Below are 22,457 nucleotides of genomic sequence, written 5' to 3'. Positions count from 1 at the left end.
ATCGGTAAGTGGTTTCCATGTAGCAGTAACCTTTTTTTCTTCTTCTTCTTGACCCTGATATTGAAATCACTCTTTCTATCTAGTCTACACATGAAGGCTTTTGTTAATGTGTCATCTTCTGTCCTTAAATATTTTGTGAAAGTTTAATCGCTGTCAAAATTTCATAACAGTGAATTCTACATTATAACTTAATCTTGCTGGCATTCAACAAACACACAAGTGTATATTTCCTCCTCCTATATTGGCTTTTACTACTACACAGAGAATACATTTTGTGTTTACAACCCGTTGACTTTCAGGCTTGACGATAACATGCTTTGTTCGGTACAGCAGTTTATAATGTGCATGTATGAGATGTAAGGTACGAGCTACTTTTGACGATTCTTTTTATTGACTTCACATTGTGCCATTACATCAGTGTCCAATGAATGGCCAAGCCAGTTCGATCTCGATGTTGCAGTTTAAAGGCAGACTTTATCTTTCTGGATGCGTGACAGCAGCATCATGCAGCTGGTGTCTGCCTCGTATTTGATCTCACTGATGAAGGGTCGCTTGCTTCCTGTTCTTCCTGGATGCAGTGCTTGGGATCCTTTCACATAGGTGAGCCATGAGACACATTTTGCACATGCTGCACCAATCACAGACTGGGACATCTGAAGCAAGCGACCTCCAGATGATTATCTATGATAATAATAGTGTGTGTGTGTGTGTGTGTGTGTGTGTGTGTGTGTGTGTGTGTGTGTGTGTGTGTGTGTGTGTGTGTGTGTGTGTGTCTGTCTCCTCCATAACTCCAAAACCATGAAACCTAGTGGCCTGAAACTTTGCATGTATCCTAAGGGAACTCTAAAGGGTTCATGAATGAAAATTGGGTGTTTAGGTGAATTAAAACACCCCTTTTGAAGATACTTAACTGCCCGATTTGATTATCCTTTATCAAGGCATCATCCTTGGTCACTTTGCTGTCCCTCCCTGGGGTCTTAATTCACCATCTTTTTTGCCCTGCTCAACAATGCCTTGACTTGGAACTGTTCGCAACGATTTCTTAATGATGAAGTTTTTTTTTTTTTTACACTTTTCTCGCTCATATTATCGAATGCCTGATAATCATATCCACGAATCGCTGGATACATCGCAATGCTTTTAAACGCCTGGAGATGCCAGCGTTTGTGGCTTTATTTCATTTCCACACATGCGATATCCTCTAGATTCTGGAATCTCTCAACGAGCCAAATTTCAAAATTTTAATTGCGGAATTGACCTTAGCAGCAGCTCTGACTGCTAAAAAATAGAGGAATGAGTTTCGGTGTTCATTTGTCCAATTCTAAAATTGCTTGATATTCCGGGCGTCTCCGGGAGGTGCTTAATATGACCGCTCGGTGATCGCTAATCACTTGCCAAACCTGTCGTTCCTTCTCAAACATTTCATTGAAGTGCTTGCTTGAGTGCTTAAGCCACATTGCGAGCGCTTTACAAGCTGCTTGGATGTTCATTTGCAAGCCATGGTGATGCATGACAAAAAGTCCCCACACTGTCACTCTGAGAAACACAATCAAAAACACATCGATTGACCACCTGCCTGTGTTGCGCCGTGCAGTGCCAAGCCTGCTGTTCCTTATCAGTGGATGGATGGATTGAAGGGAATGGATGGATGGATGGACCAAACCGATGTTTGTAAGCCATGCTGAGACAGTAGACGGCGGAATAAATTACTTTTTATCCCGGCTGTTCCTCCCTTCCTTCCATATAAGTGCTGCTTCATCAGGATGAAGATTACCATGCTGCGGTAATCTGTTGTCGTTTTTGAAAATAAAATTACAAATTGACATTCAACACAATGTTGGGTGATGATGTAAATAAAGTACATATATAAACGTGTGTTCCATTGTTTTAGTTAAATCTGACAAAAGTTTAAAATGGAACCTTCACCTTGGAGCGATTATGCTGAGTACCGCCTGGAGATGCTCGGAGATGCACCTCCTGGTGGAGTACTTGAGAGGTTGTTCGGGGAGAGTTGTTTCCAAAACCCAAGCTCATTGCAGATGCTACAGGGAATATAATGCCAAATGAAGGAAGAGCATGTGGGAACTCATTCATTCATTCCTTACACTCTATTTACTCTGTGAGATTGGAGTATCGTGTGTTCATGAGCGACTGTGGAACTTGCTGTGAATCCACTTTCCATCCAACCATCGCTTCCCCCATTTCTTCATTTTGTCCTCACTCCCCCACCCCTCCTTCCTCTCTCTCCTCCCTTTCTCACCCCTCTTCCAACTTTCATTAAGTGATAAACATTGGGTGGTTGTGATAGGTTTCCACTGTTAGTTGTGTTGTGGTTTGGAGGTGGTTATGTTATGCTGTAGTGTTTGTGTTGTGTTTTGAGCTTGGAGTGTCAGGGAGTGTGCAGGTTGGGTGGATGGACACTTTTAGCAGTCGGAATTGCTGTTGGGTTCGATTCCGTGGTTTGAATTTTGAGTTTCGGCTCGGGTTGAGAGATTCTGGGGCTTATCACATTTCAGTTGTAAAGCGTGTTCTGAAATTAATTAAAGGCACGAAACACTGTCGTCTCTTGGCATTTACGAGTATTGCAGCTAGGGTACAATCGGCTCTCGGGTCAACTTGACCTGAGCCGGGTTTCGGAGTTTGAACCGTAAGGTTGGGCTTGGCGGCGGGACCGGCTGATTGAGGGGTGTTTTTCTCCCGGTTCTCGTATTCTTTGGCACTCGGGCATCTCTGGCCATGTGTAACCGCCGCGGAGAGATCCAGTTCCATAGTGGGTAAAAGCAGTTTGAGTTGCATACCTCAAGGGAAGCCCATGTTATATTCTCTTTTAAAATGGTACGTGCTTTTTGAAAGTGATGGGTGGTTTTGCTCTCCTGTTTGAACGTACTGTTTTAATGTACCCCATTTCATTCAATCCTGTGCTAATCCTTGCAGAGGGGACCATCCCTCCCACTTCCCCTCAAGTCCCCCTCCCAAATGTGAGTCGAATCACCCCCCCCCTTTCAAGTCCACTGCCAAACACAAGTCCAAAATACCCCCTTCCCCTCCCCACTTCCTCCTCCTTGCATCCCTTACCTCCCTGATTTTATAATGACATGTGGTGAAGCATCGCCCTCCTCCCCGCATCCTCGCTCTCCCCTCCCAGCCCCCCTTTCCTCGTCCCCCTCCTCGCTCCCCATTCTCTTCCTCCGCTCTCTCTTGCTCCCCCTCCATCTCTCTCTCTCTCTCTCTCTCTCTCTCTCTCTCTCTCTCTCTCTCTCTCTCTCTCTCTCTCTCTCTCTCTCTCTCTCTCTCTCTCTCTCTCTCTCTCTCTCTCTCTCTCTCTCTCTCTCTCTGTGTCTCTCTCTCTCTCTCTCTCTCTCTCTCTCTCTCTCTCTCTCTCTCTCTCTCTCTCTCTCTCTCTCTCTCTCTCTCTCTCTCTGTCTCTCTCTCTCTCTCTCTCTCTCTGTCTCTCTCTCTCTCTCTCTCTCTCTCTCTCTCTCTCTCTCTCTCTCTCTCTCTCTCTCTCCCTCTCTCTCTCTGTCTCTCTCTCTCTGTCTCTCTCTCTCTGTCTCTCTCTCTCTGTCTCTCTCTCTCTCTCTTTCTCTCTCTCTCTCTCTCTCTCTCTGTCTCTCTCTCTGTCTCTCTCTCTCTCTCTCTCTCTCTCTCTCTCTCTCTCTCTCTCTCTCTCTCTCTCTCTCTCTCTCTCTTTCTCTCTCTCTCTCTCTCTCTCTCTCTCTCTCTCTCTCTCTCTCTCTCCCCCCCCCCTCCGTCTCCCTCCCTGATTCACTCTTGCCTCCCTCTTCTCAATCTCTCTCCCCTCCCCCCCACCCCCCTTAATATAACCGTCAACAAAGCAACGGGTTTTATTTGCTAGTAACAAATGAGACTGCACATCTGGGCTGAATGCCTGGTGTTGGCTTAATGGCCAGGGTGGTGGGCTTGGGATCCTAGGGTCTTGAGTTTAAATGCCGCTTGGCCATTGAGGTAATACCAGGTGGGGTTGACTCAGCCTGTCATCCTTCCGAGGTTAGCAAAATGAGTACGAGCTTGCAGGGATTATTGAACTGTTCGAGTATCCTGCGTCGGAGTGGCGACCTGCCCAGGATTTTGCCTAATAGCCCAGGAGACTGCTTTGGCAGCACCGGCGCTCTGTACAGAGTATGGTCCCAATGGATGTGGATTTGGATCTGGGCTGATGTGAATCTGATTCGGAATGATGATAATAACAATGACATAACGAGAGATTGGGGCCAAGAGATATACAAGTTGCCTATTAAAACCAGGATCTGTAAGACAGCATGTTATATGAATACTTGTCACAATTTTATATTTGGACGACCCATGATAAATGAAACAAAGTGCTGTCATTGGCCTTGGGGTACCTTAAGATCTTTACCTCCAATTTCATCTCAACTGACAACCTTGACATGCGTGAGTTGGTTATGTAAATGGAGGGCATAGCTGCCTTATGCTGTTTGTGCAGGAGTGTTGGTGGGTACCAAAGGAGACTTGACCTCTCGGCGTGTGGTGTCTGCTGAGCGTGCTCAGTCTGTTGCTGCATCTCTGGGCCTCAACTACTTTGAAACATCAGCGGTGAGATTGGGAGGGAATGTTGGGTAAGGATAGAGGCTATTGGTACATAAATATGAATCTTCTTTCATGTGCAGCAAAGGCTGTGGTGCAGCCATCATTGGCTGAGAGCGCGGCTGTGCCGCTGATGGATTAGAATTGGATCAGAATTTGTAATTTGTTCAGGATGCCTGTAATAGCATGCCAACATTTCATGTAGGACACTGTGGCATGGTTACTATCCACCAAGTAATTCTCGCAGACGGGAAGCCAGTTTAGCATCCATCCAAGGGACAGCACACGCTTTGATGAATTGCCCTGCCTGTGAAACATGGGGATGACAGTTTATAGCTGGGTCAGGATTCAAATCCAGACGAGACAGCTTAGAGCGAGTGTACATACTTCTCGGCTATCCTGCCATGATGTGGCGATTCATTGCTTCATAACAACTGATACATTTTTTACTCATTGTAATCATCAAATTTATTTTGCCTTCCTCACTGTGGTATCGAACGCTAGTATCCCCATCGAAGTTTGAAGGGCGTGCACCAAGTGGTTTAACCAAGCACTCCGACATTGAAACTTTAAAACTTTTTAAAAGGTTGAAGAAACTTTTTAAAATTAAACTTTTCATTTTTATATATTATGTATTTATCTATGCCGAAATGACAGGTCGTATAATGAAAGAAGATTATACCAAAATTCAGCGAGCCAGCCAATGCCTGTTTCAACATGGGGCCAAACGATGGCGAGGTTTCAGGCTGCTAGATTTCATGGTTTTGCAGTTATGGAGGACACACACACAGTACACTGAAAGGATCAGGAAGCAACAGGCCAAAAGGAACAGCAGAGGGAGGAGGGAAACACCAACAGCAGAGCGGAAGGCCAAGACAGAGTGAGGCGGACAAACAATGGCTCGAATCCCTCCATAACTTTTTGAGACATCCTGCTCGCAGACAAACAGATGGGTGAAAACATAACCTCTGTCCACCTTCGGTGGTGGAGGTAATAACGTTGTGCCTCAGTTTTTCATCACAACCTCTTGAGCTAGTTTGAATCTGCAATGCATTAATTTGCACCTGTTAATTTGTATAGCCACTGGTGTTGCATTTTCTAATTCGATTTTTAACCCTCAAGCCTGTAAAATGAGAAATGGTGTTTGGTTGCTGCTATGTGTTTATTATTGACAAATGTGATCACAAGCAGTGGAGCGGTCAGAGGAATACGGATGATCGTTTCGGTATGGAGCGGGATGACAGGACTGTGGGGAGGGTCAGATGAATAAGGAACGGAACGTTTGAAAAAGAAGGGATGAACAAATGGATAGCAATGGTGGAGCAAAGTAGTGGGGAGTAGTAAATATATCAAATGTTTTATGGCCATGTTTGCTTTGGAGAAGTGATGCGGTCCTTTATCAGCATGATAATGGGGCAGCAAACATAATGAATTCTCTGAAGGAGTGTTTGGGAAGGAGAGGGATTACGAACATGGTGTGGATATAAAATGAGGTGTCGGGCTGAGACGGAGCTCTTTGTATACCTGTTTGTTACAGAAAGAGATGTTGAACTGTGATGCGCCCTTCAGCTTTCTGGCAGATGCTTTTCACCGTCAATATGAGGAACGAGTCGAGCAAGCTCGAATGCTCATTTGACCTCACAAATCTCACCTCAATTTCCTCTTCTTCATCTTTCTTCCCTCCCTCCCCCTCCCCAACCTCCCGCCACCCTCTGTTGTTTTGCTGCTATGATTACTATATGGCATGTGCAGTGAAAGCATATAATGTTTCTCTCATAGTCTGAGCTATGATATTAAATAAAAAATTATGTTGTGTATAATCTTATCTTCAGGTTTATACTTTCCCATTGCTTACGCTCATCTTTTTTCACCTTGAGAAATAAACCTTTGAGTTAATGAACCGAGAGTCATCGTACATCGCCCTTTGGCTGGTGAGGATCGGCACATTGTTCTCGAGCCTTGTTTAACAGCATATCCAAATTATGACGTCTCATTCTTTTTGTATTGGTGAGGAACTTTGAACTCTGCGGTCGTCTGAATGGCTACATCGCCAGTGGTGTGCCAGGAATAAAGCTGGAGAATGCAAGATCGTGCCAGACCTTCCGAAAGCCGCGGAATGCAGCCAGGTGGGTACGAGCAAATATTGCAATTACATTTCTCCAAGGAAACTAATAATACCACTTCACTTGCTGCCTTTGACATCCCACGAGTGTATCATAGTCATTTCAAAAGCAGAATAACCCCCACTGGAGCTTTCTGGTTTTTCACCACTCCTTCCATTATTTCTGCCTTTCATGTTTTCTATAAAGCTACACTCTACCTGATTCTCGTTATTTAAACTTTGTACGTCACCTGTAATTTAAAAATATGTTAACGAAAATACAGATACTTAACCTTCAATGAAAAAAATTAATACAATATTCTACACTATGGATTTGACAATGCACAAGTACTGTTGATAAATTAGAACGGCACTCGGTGGAACGCATACTTCCGTCAGACCGAATAGTTTACGTTTTGTATCCCACTGATAGGCCAAATCTAGATTTGGTTCTTCACCAAATTTGAATCGATTCTTCCTTGTCACACACCCATCCTGTCCACCGAGTTTCGTCCGAATCCGTCCATAATTTTTTGAGATATCGTGCCATGTATCGTTTTTAGCCCAATCACTCAATGGTGAAGCATCACTTAAAAAATTCTCTGATCGGGATCCGGATTCGGATCTTCACCAAAATCTAATGATTTCATCCTTGTCACACACCCAACTTCTCCACCAAATTTCATAACGAATCCGTCCACAACGTTTTGAGATATCCTGTTCACAGACAAATAGACAGACAGGCAAACAGACAGACAGAGGTGAAAACATAACCTATGTCCACCTTCTGTGGTAGAGGTAATGATCATAATATTAGATCACATTGTCAATCATATGTCACTTTTTAGTGCTCGATGATTGGCGACGTGGTCTTTTTATGTGTACAGTTCGATGATAGTCAACATGTAATGTTATAAGTGTCAGATTTAAAAAATATATAAGGACACGTCATGTTAATTTATGGTCACTGCATTATACAGTAGACATAAACAGAAAGTTTCTACACTTTGTAATACATATACCGTCATACCTTGATTAACGCCCGGGATGTATTCCTGAAGACCGAGTGTTAATCAAAACTGCACTAAATTAGAAGGGCACGTGGTAGAGTGCATACCTCCCACACACAATGCCTGATCCAGTCGAACATATCGGACCTGATAGATTTTTGATATATCGTGCTATATGTATTTCGTTTTGGCACCATCTGTCAATGGAGCAGAATCACTTAAAAAATTTATAAACCCTCCATCTGGATACGGATCTTCACCAAAATGGAATCGATTCATCCTTGCCACGCAGCCAATCTGTCCACCAAGTTTCGTCCGAATCCATCCATAACTTTTTGAGATATCGTGCTATATATCGATTTTGGCCCTATCTCTTCATGGTGAAGAATCACTTTGAAATTCTAGTAGCCGGATCTGAATTCGGATCTTCACCAAAATCGAATCAGTTCATCCTTATCACACACCAAACTTTCCCACCAAATTTCATTCGAATCCATCCGCAACTTTGAGATAGCCTGCACACAAACAAACAAACAGACAGTGGTGAAAACATAACCTCCATCCACCTTCGGTGACGGAGATAATAAGGTAACATGGCTCCAGTGGAGCTTTGGGCCTGACAGCACCAATGCTCACCTAATGCCATACATGAGGCATTCATTTGGATATTGGTAATCGCACAAATAACTAGATATCTGCGATCACCAAGGGTAGGCCTCCCCCAGCTTACCGTTGGTGATCGCTCGCAACTTACCCTAGGCCAGCGTTCCAATGATGGCCATATTTTTCAGACTGCCATAGGACCTTGACTGAGAAAAAGAATTGATAGCCATATTAAATCCATTGATATATAAAGCTAATATATTTTTTATGATAATATAACATGCATTCATTTGGTGCAGCGTAAGACAGTGCTGAGTAATGAGGTCGGAGTAGCATTACAAACACTATCATGTGCAATCCTTTTCCCAGACATTATGGGTCAATTGGGCTCACAAAATTATGCACAAATAAGGAGAGATAGAGTTACTATGGTGCTGTAAACACAAGCGTGAGGAGAGCATTCAAAACTGGGGGGGGGGGGGGGGATATTGTGATTGGCTGAGCGCCGATCAGCATGCGCTCCTTTCGTTGGTTTAGTGCGTAGCTCATTGAATAGATGACAATGATGCATGTTGATTGTTACCTGTTCTCGCATGGGACTTTTGAACCGCTTGACAGATTTTATTTTCATCATCGTACACCGCTCCTTCCAGATTCTATGTCCATGCGATGCATGACGTCATCGCCGAAGGAGGGGGGTACTCAATTTTCACTCCATTTGTTTTCTTGCTTTCTTGCTTGTCCGGGCAATATCTCAGCCATCCTTTGAGATAGGAAGCTGAAATTTGGGGACAAAAGTGAAGATGTACATTGGAAAAAACTGTATTTTTTTTAATTAACCAATTAATTGATGAATGAATGAATTGTTATCTATTTGTTAATTACTTATTTATTTTCTTTCTCATCTGGGCAATATCTCAGGCACCTATTAAGATAGGAAACTGATGTTTTGACATGGCAGTGACCAAGTGATTTGGCTCCAAAGTGTATTTTTGATTGACTGATTAATCAATTTATCAATTAATTATTCATTTTTCGATGAATTACTTGATTTTCAAAAAGTTACAGATTCGGATGAAATGGTGGTGGTTTTGGTATGCTATCAGCCAATTCGTGAAGAAATTAATTATTTTACGATGAATGTTTATTTCTTTAAATTATGCAATTAATCAATCAATTATTTTACACCGCTCCCTCCCAATTCCGTCTCCATGTGCTGCACGGCGAGTAAGTATCATTTGTACACATTCATCTCAGAGGTACATTTGTCCACATAAACGAAGTATCATTTGTACACATTCATTTCAGAGGTACATTTGTACACATAAACGAAGTATCATTTGTACACATTCATTTCAGAGGTACATTTGTCCACATAAACGAAGTATCATTTGTACACATTCATTTCAGAGGTACATTTGTACACATAAATGAAGTATCATTTGTACACATTCATCTCAGAGGTACATTTGTCCACATAAACGAAGTATCATTTGTACACATTCATCTCAGAGGTACATTTGTCCACATAAACGAAGTATCATTTGTACACATTCATCTCAGAGGTACATTTGTACACATTCATCTCAGAGGTACATTTGTACACATTCATCTCAGAGGTACATTTGTACACATTCATCTCAGAGGTACATTTGTACACATAAACGAAGTATCATTTGTACACATTCATCTCAGAGGTACATTTGTACACATAAACGAATTATCATTTGTACATATTTGCCTCAGAGGTGCACTGCTTCCTCCTGATTCCATCTCCATACGCTGCAAGGTGGCATCGCCAGGCACCGAAGGTGCCCCAGCAATGTCACGTGCTGGAGGATTGTTATTTATTTATTTATTTGGCATGGGGGCGGTGTACTTTTGTTAAAACAAAAAAAAAATCCACAGACAGAGATAGAGATAACAAAGCCGTGCTAAACAAAGCAGCGTTAATCAAGGTATGACTACACGTAATGACATTTTTATTCCAGCAACAGATTATACAGCACTCGCTGCATATTCCTATCAAGGTCGTTATATTGTATTTTCAAGGTCGTTACACTGTACTGTTCAGTAGTATTTTCACATGTGGGAATTCTCAAATGCTGACATCAAACCACACTTTTAGAAGTGCCCCCATGCATGTATGCTGATACTTATTTAAGCATCATTTGGACAAAATTATGGCCATAACATCTTTCCTTCATGGAAGAGAACAGCCAACATCCACTGGGTGTGTGTGAATCGAGGTAATTAAGGAGGAAAAATGCAAAGGGCCTTGGTATCCAACAGTAACCATGATTAGTGCACTTGTCTGGTAACCCTGCAGGGCCATGTGACCAAAGAGCAGTCCTGCTCTATATTTCCTTCTGTCACTCATGAATGGCTAAACACAGTTTCCCTCCCGGACTGTCACTTGAAGGGATGGGCCACGTTGTAGTTGACAAATTTAACCTTAATCGTGCTTTCTGTAAGGTTTGTCTATTTGTGCTTCCGTATGAGAGATATCAAAGGACAGCATGCTGTTTAGGGACATCACCAAATGACACCACAGTTTTACAATCCTGTGCATTTACACAAGTCTGGTTTATTTTATTTTTCTCCTCTCTCATATCATCATTGAATATGCAGCCATACAAGTTGCATCTTAAATTAGAGTGATCATAGATTTTTATTCCTTCTTCTTCATATTATTCTTATTCTTCCTCTTCTTCTTCTTGTTGCATATGGCATTTTTACCCTTTGCTTTGCTGACAGGTTTCATCAAAAGACAGCATGTTGTACTTCACAAACATTCTGCTCTAGTCACTCTATCATTTTCTCAAGGTCAGCTTACATCACCTTCATCAACCATCCTTCCTGCTTACATATGAAGCAACCAAAAATTACTTTGGCTTTGCTGCGAAGCTCAGTGTTTGATGCTTTGTTTTGAATAGCTGCTTAAAATGAGTGAAATGAAACATTTTGAAAATTTCAAATCATTCTCACTCAGATTTCAACATCACCGTAATGCATATTGTTAAGTTGTTTAAACTTTATTTATACAAGATGATTTGTAATATTGGCTACCACTGGGTGGTGCTATACGATACACATTTACAGAGAGCACTGGAGTCTTCTCCTCCACCCTGAGCCTTTCCCCCAGATATGCTACCAAGACAGAAACCATTCTTGGGGCACCCTTGGTTGGACAGGCAACATGCAAAACTTGGTTGGATTTGGTTGTCTTTTTTTTGTTTGTTTGTTTTTTTAAGCATTTCTAAACAAATATACCAACAAACAAATAAATATTCAAATTCAATTTTATAGTATAGATTGTCTGCAAAATTTGATTTATGATCCTAAGGTTATTTCAGTGTACGTACTACATTTTACAGCAAGGTTTTGATAATTCTGATGATGAGGGATTTGCTTGACCTGACCATAGACCAGTGGTGGGACTAACAGGTAGCAGTTCCACCACCAGATGATGATTATTGGAATACAATATACAATTTATGGGATACTGGACTCAAAATTTAGGACATCCCTTGAAACCCAAAGTATCCTCAGCTTGCAAACCTCAAGATCATACTCATCCTCTGCTATACAACCAGGTGACTGTCATGAAACGTAGTTTTATAATAGTATGGTGAATAGTGTAGTAGATAGTACAAAAATCGTGCAAATTATGATACAAGCATCAAATTTGGCATTTCTGTTCTGCAGGGCTTTCTGATCAAATCTGCCCGATTGGCCATTTGAAAATCCAAATTTTGAAAAATTTGAAGAAAAAAAAAATTCAAAAAAATTTGAAGTCACAGCTAGCTGAAATTCTTGAAGTGCAAGTGAACATCCCAGACAGAGAACCAAGGGGAGATGCAGTCATCATTGATGGCTCAGCACTTATCAATGCCCTACCTCCACACACTTCAAAGATATTTGATGACCATGCTAAAGAAGACATCATCCCAAAGGTGGAATCCTATGGTGCCAGGTACGAGTGGGTGGACGTAGTGTTTGATGTGTACAAGAAGTCAAGTCTGAAGTCCGAGGCAAGGTCGAAAAGGGGGCAAGGAATCAGAAGAAGAGTGACAGGAACCAGTAAGACCCCAAGTAACTGGAGAAGCTTTCTTCGAGATGACGGCAACAAGACTGAGCTGTTTCACTTCTTTGCGGAAAAGATGTGTGAAGCACAGACGACAAGCACAGTCATTGTCACAAAAGGAGAAGATGCCATTAGCAACACAAGGAAGTCACTGGGTGCTGTGTCTCCATGTTGTCATGAAGAAGCTGACACTCAAATATTTGTACACGCCAGGGATGCAACGACGGATGGTAGCAAGTCCATTATCATTAAGGCTAATGACACGGACGTACTAGTCATAGCAATATCTGTACTGCCATCCTTACAGGAACTAGGTCGTGAGAACATGTGGATTGCCTTTGGCCAAGGAGCGAAGGCGCGATGGATTCCAGTCCATGAGGTAATTTCTGCAATAGGGCCTGAGAAAGCGAGAGGGATCCCATACTTCCATGCGTTCACTGAATGTGACGTCATGTCTGCCTTCCACGGTAAAGGGAAGAAAACTGCATGGCAGACTTGGAACGTCTTTGATGATGTTTCTGAAACATTCACCAATCTCAGCCAGCATCCAACATTGATTCGTGATCTTGACTTTTTTGAAGTTTTTTTTTTTTTTTTTTTCAAATTTTTCAAAATTTGGATTTTCAAATGGCCAATCAGGCAGATTTGATTCTGGATCCCCTGGAGAACAAATGTGCCAAATTTGATGCTTGTATCATCATTTGCACGCTTCCTCTCAAAAATTGCTGTTATCTGCCCCACTAGAACAACAAACGCACAATTCAAATCTAACAGATCTTGATGAGATCTGTGAAATTCCTAGTCATGCTAAATTTACAGTGAGAGACTTTCAGTTCAGAAATACCCAAATATCTTTTGGTAACAAAGAAATCTGCACATCCTAACACTGCAGGAAGGAATTGGCTCAAGCCAGGGGAGAATGAGAATCGCAGACTTTCACCAGTGAATGCAAATGTATTCACTAATTTGCACTCCTCGTCAAGAAATGTAATGGAAAAATAACAGGGTGCAATATCTGATTTTCCAGCAGCTGTAATTTCTCATCCATGGGTTGTGACAGATTTTGACTTCTGACCCCCCCCCTCCCCCGTGTCTTTCTGAAAACGACTCAAATTCGATTTCTATTTTTTTCTATGAATTCCTATTGTGCCTGTTTGAAAGTGCGTCCTGTCTCGATTGACTCAAATACAAGGGAATAGCGAGGCAAAAGGTGTGACTTTTTTGTATCACCTTTGACCTTGGCCCTAAATCGAAAATACTGGACCAAGGTACCTTCCATGCCAAATTTTAAGATTCGCTCAGGAATAAAGCAATGATGCGTGATATTAATTTTTTTCATAGAGAAAGAAACATATAAATATATTAATTATATCTCCCCTCCCCCTGAAGTAGGGGGAGGGGAGATATAACGACTAAAGTGCCTTCTTTATCCTTTTATTCACATGAAGTGTTGGATCAAACATTTTGGATTGACATTCCAATTATTTTAATTAAATAGTAAAACTGCATCTTACTGGTATTGGATTTTACGGACAGTGCAAGATGGGGATTATGTGAAGCACGTGCGCAATTTCCCCGAGTAGCGCACATCATTTCTAGGAGATCTCCCCTGGTTTCATCCACCTGTAATTGGACCCCCTGCTCCCGCATGCAACTTTCCGTTGCTTTAAAATGGTTTGTTTGCACCTTAGTAGTCTTCGTCATGCTTTTGGCCACTGTGTTTTTCTGTCCTTTCATACATTGTCCCTACAGAACGTTGATGGCGAATATTTACGTTACCTACCCATGGGACTATGACCTGGAATGACGTGGGCATTGAATATGTACTGGGTATGGATTTGGCCTCCGGATGCCTAGACCCACAACAATATGGGCAGAGAATTGAACTATGGAGGCCTAGCCCCAAAACAACATGGGTGGAGAATTGAACTGGCCTTCACCCAGAATGATGTGGGCTGGGAACGGAGGCAATTCTGGCCATGTTGGATATATGTGTGTGAATAATGAAATAGAGATATGCCATTGGCTGTGTCACCCTTTGAGCCTCTTTCAGTAATCTTGTCATACATAATAATAATAATTAATAATAATAGGATGGTGACTCCAGTATGTGAAGAGAGGGATGCTGAGGTTGAGTCGAATTGGGAGACATTGATGAGGAGTTATCAACGTCGAGCAGACGGGGGATGGAGTTGAGGAGCCAGAGAGGGCTGATCGAGCCTCTTGGTTAGGTCTATGGATTGTGAGCCTCTGCAGCCCAGAGAAAGTTTGTCTTGCGTTGAGTGTTCTAAAGCTATGAGAGTGAACATTTTTTTTCTTCTTATTCATGTCTCGTCCTGCCATGAAACCCCATGCTCTGACCAAACTGAGAAACCTTTGCTTTTAAATGGAGAAAAAACACATCCTAAATTTCTCTCATTTCCCCCGTTTGCGTCATTCCTGTGTATGTGTCATGGGTACGGACTAAAGATTTAAAGCTTCCTTGGAATTCCTTGTAAATATCTATTATTTATAGCCTTATTACTGTGTTTGATCACTTTAATTTGTTGAATTTAATACCTTATTCAGTTCTCAGTACATGCTGATTCTATTTCCTGAAGAATCATCCCTGTATGTAGTGAATTTAAATTGTGTATTATAAAATTTCTAAGTTCACCTTTTTGCAGAACCAGTTCCTCTTGTGGTTCTTTATTTGTTTCATTCCCACACAAATTATTGAGTTGGAGATCTCCATGGAGTTCATGTGGTTGACTATATTTCACTTAACCATAGTCTATAACACAGCTCGGTTTCTAATAACGTTTGCAGTGAGTCAGGTTCTTGAGACCGGGTACGTGACGGCCAATTTTCCATGAAGGTATGCATAGCTGTTACCATTTCCAAATCAAACGGAGTGCTCCAACATCCATCCAGGCTAGATCTCAATATAGGCCATACCTTTGCCTCAACTGGGATTACATTCGAGCCACAGCTTTTGAGATAGAGATTGGCACTGAGATAGGACCACAGTCACGTGACTGGGTAAGCTCGGCCAAGGATAACATGTGTCGCATGATTGCCTACCTGCTCCATTGCCTTCCGGCTCGCTCGTACCAAAGACCTCACTCTATCTGAATGGTAACATGGCTCTGGATGTGGATCCAACAGGAGGTTCTTGAGACCAGGGACTATCGTGGTCGCTTTGTGACTCACTGAGTTTGGACCGGAGTTGGCCAGGCCAACCGGAACAACAGTTTTGTGCATTTATGCAATTCACGTCACAACATGACCAAGAATTTGGAATCGGAACAAACATCCACCCCATCAAAGTTTCATGTTCCCCCTTTCTGCATGCCTCCTCACCCCACCCTCTCAGACCTTATCCCGCACCCCACACACTTAATCCTTCTCCTGCAACCCACACACTTAATCCTTCTCCTGCACCCCACACATTCAATCCTTCCCCCGCACCCCACACATTTAAACCTTCTCCCGCATCCTGCACTCACCCAACAACTCTTCCACCCCTATCTCTAACTGTGTGGACTTCAAACAACCGAGGTCTCCGCTCTAACCTGACATATCTCTCAATCCAGGCTGCTGCTGATAAATCAGACATCATCTGTTTCATAAACTCCTTCTTCCCACAGGACGTCCCTGACTTCTTCGGGTCTCTCCCTGGCTATTGTCTCCTCCGATTTGATGACCTTGTACCTCCCAACCCTCAAGAGGACTTCTGGCTGTGACTTCCCTTCCGCTGTCACCCCTGTTTGTCTGTGTTGTGCCGTCCTTCAAAAAATGACGACTCCATCTCTCTCTCTCTCAGACAACATGGACCAATTTTTAACCACCCATCCCAACTCTCTCTTCCTCATATATGGTGATTTCAATTGTCACCATGCAAATTAGCTGGGTGTAAGTACCTCACTCACCAGCCATGTCACTTCAGAAAAGGACTTCTGTGAGTCCATGTGACTGTCTCAATCTGTAAACTTTCCAACCTGTATTTCTCCCAATGGCAAATCCTTCCTTCAGGACTTCATGATGACTAACTTCCTGCAAATGTCTTCTGCTCTTCCTCTGCACCAATTGGTTCATCTGATCATGTGCTTGTGAGAGTCAACATCTCTCTGGCTATTCTCAGAGAGCTGCCTCATTGCCGGCGAGTCTGGTATTTCATTCAAGCAGATTGGCAGGGACCGTAAGCAGCCATCTCTCTCTTCAGGACTGGTCTCCAAAATTTCCTGCCCCTGATGTTAACTCAGCCAGGGAATTCTTCTACAGAAACCTGCTCTCTCTTTGGTACAGATTAATCCCACCTCGTCTTCAGGTTTCTTACCGCTCATGGTATACTGAATCCTGCGATGGCAGTTCCTCTGAAACAAAATGCCTTCTCTTCCTGGAAGATTTGCATCCCCAGATTTCTACAGGGCACACATGGTCCACCATCAACTCCTTTCTGCTGAAACTACCAAAATCCAGTGTCACTGCTCACCTTCACTCATTCGTTCCATTTTTTTCCCCACCTGTGGAACCAACTTCCACATTCTGCAACTACCGGGAACGCCTCTTCATGCTGGTTGTAACCCCCCCCTCCAATGCAAGTGAGGGGCCAAATTTCCCCCTTTCTTCCTTGCTGCCCGAATTCATTCGGGCAGCTCAGTCACCATCAGAGTACTGATCGGTCCCCATGGACCGGTCCTTTCCCTCTTATCTGTGTCTCTCCTCTCTCTCTTTCTAACTTTGTCATGGTCCTGACTTGATGAAGGCGGAGGTACACCATCATGGATGTGGGGGATCTCTGGGTCACTCCTGGGAGGTTGATCGGCTGTCTCCATGCCACGGGCCTGTTTGAAAGAACTGTCCGGGTCTATACTACAACAACAACAACAACAACAACAACTTCCACATTCTCTTCAATTTCATTCTTACCATGAGGTCTTCAAGACAGCTGTTCATTACCATCTCAGATCATCCCCAATTCAAACCATGATCTTTTCTACCCTCGTTAACCACACTCCCCCACCCCACCCCAATCCCTCCTCCCTCAAAATTTCCAATTTTCTTTCCTTGGAGTTTCCTTCTGCATCCATCTTGTCCACCCCATGCATTCTCTCCTGCCACCATTCCTCCCCACAACCATTGTTTTTCCAGGTCTCCCTTTATCTTGGCCTTCAACTCTGCTGTTGGTGTATCCTCCCTCCTCTCCGTACTGCTACTTTTGCATGTTTTGCATACTTTTTCTGCGTCCTGTTTTTTCTTGTTACGTCCTGATCCGTTCAGTGTACTCGCCCTTCCATGAGCCTCATCTATGTATTGGATAAATAAATAAATCCCAATCGATTCTATAAACTATTTCACACCAGGTCTAAAAAACACATTATTCTCAAGTAAAAAGTACTTGTGCGGTTTACAGTCGAGCTGGTGAGTTTAAGCGTATGACCCACAAGGGCATCGAATAAATAAAATGCGTTGTGTCTGTCTGTCTGTCTGTTTATGTTCATTGTTTATGTTCGCATTTTTTGCAAAGACCGCTGGGCCCACAACAACCACATTTGGCACACAGACCAAGTCCAATCCTGGGATTGTCCTAAAGGTATTTCCATCCACCACCTCAGCCTTTAAAGACCTCGAAGGCATTTAAGACCCTGAAGCCCCTTTAGACCCAAAATACCCTTTAAGACCCCAAAAACCCAGAAGACCCCAAAGAACCAAAAAACCTGTAAAACCCTTTATGACCTTGAAGACCCTAAAGACCTTTTGAGACCCACAAGACCCTTAAGGCCCCTTACACCCTCAAGACAGATTAGACAGCATGGACCCTTGACTCGACTAAATTTTAGAGCTTTACACCACTTGGACCTTTTTATATGCTTGAGAGTTTAGAACCTTTCAACTCTTTAGATGCTAACTACAATTGGAACGTACCCGTTAGAGCATCTAGAACATTTTAAGCACACACAAACCAAACATCTATAGTCTTCTTACAAATCACAGACTATACATTTACTTGATGGGTGGGGTAGGAGGAGAGACCCAGCGTTGCCGGTATCTTTGATGGTACTGACTAAAAACTTATCGGGCCCAATACATTTTTGAAATATCATGTCATATATCGTTTTTGGTCCAATCTATCGATGGTGAAGAATCACTTTGATCATTAAATAATTCTCGTATCCGGATTCAGATCTTCACCAAATTCTAATCAATTTGTCGTGGTCATACACCCAACGTGTCCACCAAGTTTCGTCAGAATCCGTCCACAACTTTGTAAGATTTCGTGTTTTATATCGTTTTTTGCCCTATCTCTCAATGGTGAAGAATCACTTTAAAAATTATATTAGTCTGATCCGGATCTTCACTAAAATCTTATCAGTTCATCCTTGTTACACACCCAACCTGCCCCCCAAATTTCATCTGGATCTGTCCACAACTTTTTGAGATATCCTGCACACAGACGGACAAACAAGAAGATGTCATGCAGAGCACGATACTTGCAAAATCCATAAAACAAACTTTACCTTAAAAATAATTGGTGGTTGAATTCAATGACCAAGTATTCAAGTCAATCAGATGAAAACTGACAATTTTAGAAATTCAGCCTATGTTGACCTTTTGGTCCATGTTGACCTCAAAAATAATTGGATGGCTGAATTCAGTGACCTGATATGCAAATCCTCTAGAAATTTCAAGTCAATCGGATGAAAATTGAGGATTTTAGAAATACCACCTTAGTTGTTGACCTTTTGACCTTAAAAAACGATAGCCTTCTTCCTTATGACAAACTACCATGTGGTTAAGTTTTGTGAAGATCGTTTTAAAATTGTAACCTGAAGGCGATTGACAAACAGACAGACAGAATAACAAAATCGACTGACTAGTCGAGAAGCCAAAATCTGTAGCTAGCCTAGAAAATAGGTTCGCTGCTGATTTCATGTTAGAATGGTGCAACTGGTGTTTTTGAAGAGTCTAGGCATGACCAAGTCTAGTTCCACTTGTTGCCAAGTCTGCATCTGAATATTATGGCCGCCATGACAGTAATCAAAATGGCCGCCATCAGATTTAGTCTTTTTCTTACTGCAAATTGTACTAGCCAGAAATTTGTCATGATTGTGAAATACTATGTAATCTGACACGAGGAACACTATTTTGTGCTTTATTTTTGTACTGGATCACAACTTTTCACATAATTGACAACTTAAAGACGAAATTGAAAATGCACATACGAGCAACAAATGTGAAAAAGAAAATGTTTAGCACTATTGATGGAGATGGGTTTACAGTCAGTCAAAGGTTATTTCGACAGCTGTCAGATTCTTTCTAACACAAAATTACGTTGCTTTGCAGAAGAGAAAAGTGTTGTGAGAACACCCAAGTACAATTTTCAGAGCTATTGATCGGCTTGTACACTGAACGGGTTCCTACAAAGGGCTTTGCATCCACATGCTTTCGTGCAAGGCAGTCCATTCCGTGTACATTTGCACCGTCGAGTTGAGCATGACCCACGGCATTTGCATGTCGTCAGTTCTACACAGTAAGCAGTAATAGGCTGTGCAGTCATGAGTCGCGGCTGAAATGTCTCGTTGCCATCTTTGACGACCTGTTCCCACCCACAGTTCTCAGGTGCAGGTAGATGTGGTTCAGATTCCAAGGCTCTTCTCCACACAAAAGTCTGGTAGTGCGCTCGCTTGATGTGTAGAATCAGAGCATCGCGAGTTGGAGGCAGATTCTCAATAGCTTTGGTCAGACTGAGAAACAGATCACATCTTACTCGCTGAATTGAGTTATCTTGGCCATGAGGGTCATAAAGCCTGCAGACAAATGACTCAGCATCTGCAATCACACTCTCATCAGGAATTTCCTCTTTGCCTAGGTTATTCAACAGGTGGGAGTTGTTGAACAACAGTTCAACAGGTGAACCCCCTGTGAGAAATCTTGCGGCTTTCATTTTTCAGTTAGTCCTGGGTAACAGAAAAACACACAGTTATGTAGTTTAGGTTCATTTTATAGCAAAGTTGTAAAATTCATTGATTGTGGTTTGTATAATCAGACATTCTAATTCGAGCCTGAACATTTCTTTAAAAATAATATAGTGAAAAACAAGTCATATTATTTTTAGAAAATGGATGGGGCAATGTTTTTTTTCTATACTCCCATCAGCTCAGGCATGCTCAAAAACATGGAAATCGACCCTAATTTTGTAATTTCATGTCAATTTGCGGCTGAAATATGACGAAAAGTGTATTTAATGGCGACCATTTTGTAAACTGTCATGGCGGCCATACTATCCATATCCAGAGTTGGCAACAAGTTGATTCACGTTTCTGTGTGTCTGGACAGTCAATTTACACCTGTTGCACTATTCTAACACGGAATCAGCAGGGTCGTACACTATTCAGCATTGGGCCTCCTGACTAGACCAATATACTTGAAAAATCTTCGATTTTGCAAGTAACAAACAGACAGAGAGGGGTGAAAACATAACCTCCTTCATATTTGGTGGTGGAGGTAAAGAGTTAAAAATAGAGAAGTCAGAAAAGGCTGGCTCAGGGTTAGTTTTAAGTTTAGGATACACGAGACGACCTGTGAACCCGTTGTGACGGCGGTTGATGAAAAAAAGAAAAAAAAGGACAGAATTTTAATATTATTTAGTGGTCAAACTTTAACTTGAAGAAAATTGGAGCATTTACTTTAGGAGTCATCGTTCGGCCAACCGGTTTCTCGAGGTATATCAACACACTCTCCATGGTTTGTCCTTGCGCTCCTTGATCATCATACCAAAACTTGACTGAATCGGGAATTGATTTTTTAAATAATTTTTTCGTTGCCCGATTTGAACGAAACTTCATACTGCACACCGCAGGCGAATGCTGAGTAAGGTGGCCATAAAAAAATTTGTGCTAGAATGTACCGTTTTGGCTGTATTTCGGGAACATATATTATATATATATATATATATATATATATATATATATATATATATATATATATATATATATATACACACATATACATACATATATATCTATAAGCCTATATATATATATATATATATATATATATATATATATATATATATATATATATATATATATATATATATATATACACACACACACACACACAAGATGAGAGTTTTAGTAATACATCGATAATGAGAAATGGCATTGGGAGGGGGAGGGGATCCCTTGAGAGTACAGGGTGGGAGGGGTGGGGGAGAGGGAGCATGGTATCCCCTGGCTTTAACATTATGAAGCATAATAATCAGAAGGGATGAATAATTGCATGAAGTCTTGCTCATGATCTGTCATCCCAATTCGATATGACAAGACTGGTGGAGGGTGGCAGTGGCCTCCTTGATCGTCTCATCCGTGTCCGAATGCAGGAGTACCATTATCGAACAGCCTTGAAATGCCATTCCTCAGCGTATCATACCAGGTGAGAACCTGCAATGAGACAAGGCAACCACAGCCACAAACAGGTGCACATGGTTCTAGATGATACAAACAAAATCTCTAACAGCCCTGACCAATGGAACCATTCGAGGTCAAACACTTCAAATGGTCCGTGCTCTCTCCTCTACCCTTGAAGCGCACCCTTTGTTCTAAACATGATGACAAATAAGAGAATACAGTGAATTTGTAAAGATATTTGCTGTTCCATGAATGTGCTCCTAAAATAACATAAAATTTCACGAATAACGAACGAAGGGTTTGTTCGCTAGATTAAAGTATATGTAAGACAAAGAACCAAAATCACTGATCTCAACCGTGTTTGGAAATCCTGTCGCCTACGTCACCACCAATGTCACCGCATTGGAGGCCGCCATATTTGTTCATATTGCATTGTGGATCTATTCGCCAAAATAAAAGGAAAACAAGTTCGAATTGCGAGCATACCCTGTGGGAGTTCATTTGTACAACTCTCAGGTGAGCGATAGCATGGACGACAGATAGTTTTGAAATTTGGTAAGATTTTCATCGCATCAGAAAAAGAAACAAGAACACCTCACAAGAGTGAGGCTAGTTTCACATCATCATTTGCGACTAAATTTTGCCCAGCGCATTTAATTTTTATTTTTTGAATAACAATTTTAAGAAAGGTCGTTTCT

General features: G+C 42.0%; 1 protein-coding gene across 4 annotated transcripts in view; it reads left to right on the top strand.

The window, feature by feature from the left end:
- LOC147021545 (intraflagellar transport protein 27 homolog) overlaps window positions 1-6,466 on the top strand; it is an 80,266-nt gene extending 73,800 nt beyond the window's left edge. For 2 of the 4 annotated variants that reach the window (XM_085891584.1, XM_085891582.1), the window contains 3 exons: window positions 501-600; window positions 4,466-4,575; window positions 6,104-6,466. In XM_085891584.1, coding sequence (XP_085747710.1) covers window positions 501-600; window positions 4,466-4,575; window positions 6,104-6,202 — 309 coding nt within the window. In that variant the 3' untranslated portion in view covers window positions 6,203-6,466. Of the gene's footprint in view, window positions 1-497; window positions 601-4,465; window positions 4,576-6,103 lie in introns of all 4 variants that reach the window. The other 2 variants (XM_085891583.1, XM_085891581.1) reach the window with 1 other exon arrangement.
- Window positions 6,467-22,457: the final 15,991 nt, after the last annotated feature.

Source organism: Eptatretus burgeri, chromosome 8, assembly GCF_056783735.1.
Source record: "Eptatretus burgeri isolate ZD-2024b chromosome 8, Ebu_testis_v1, whole genome shotgun sequence".
NCBI classification, from domain to species: domain Eukaryota; kingdom Metazoa; phylum Chordata; class Myxini; order Myxiniformes; family Myxinidae; genus Eptatretus; species Eptatretus burgeri.
The sequence above is the reverse complement of the archived record's forward strand: the minus strand, read 5'-3'. Positions and strand labels throughout refer to the sequence as shown.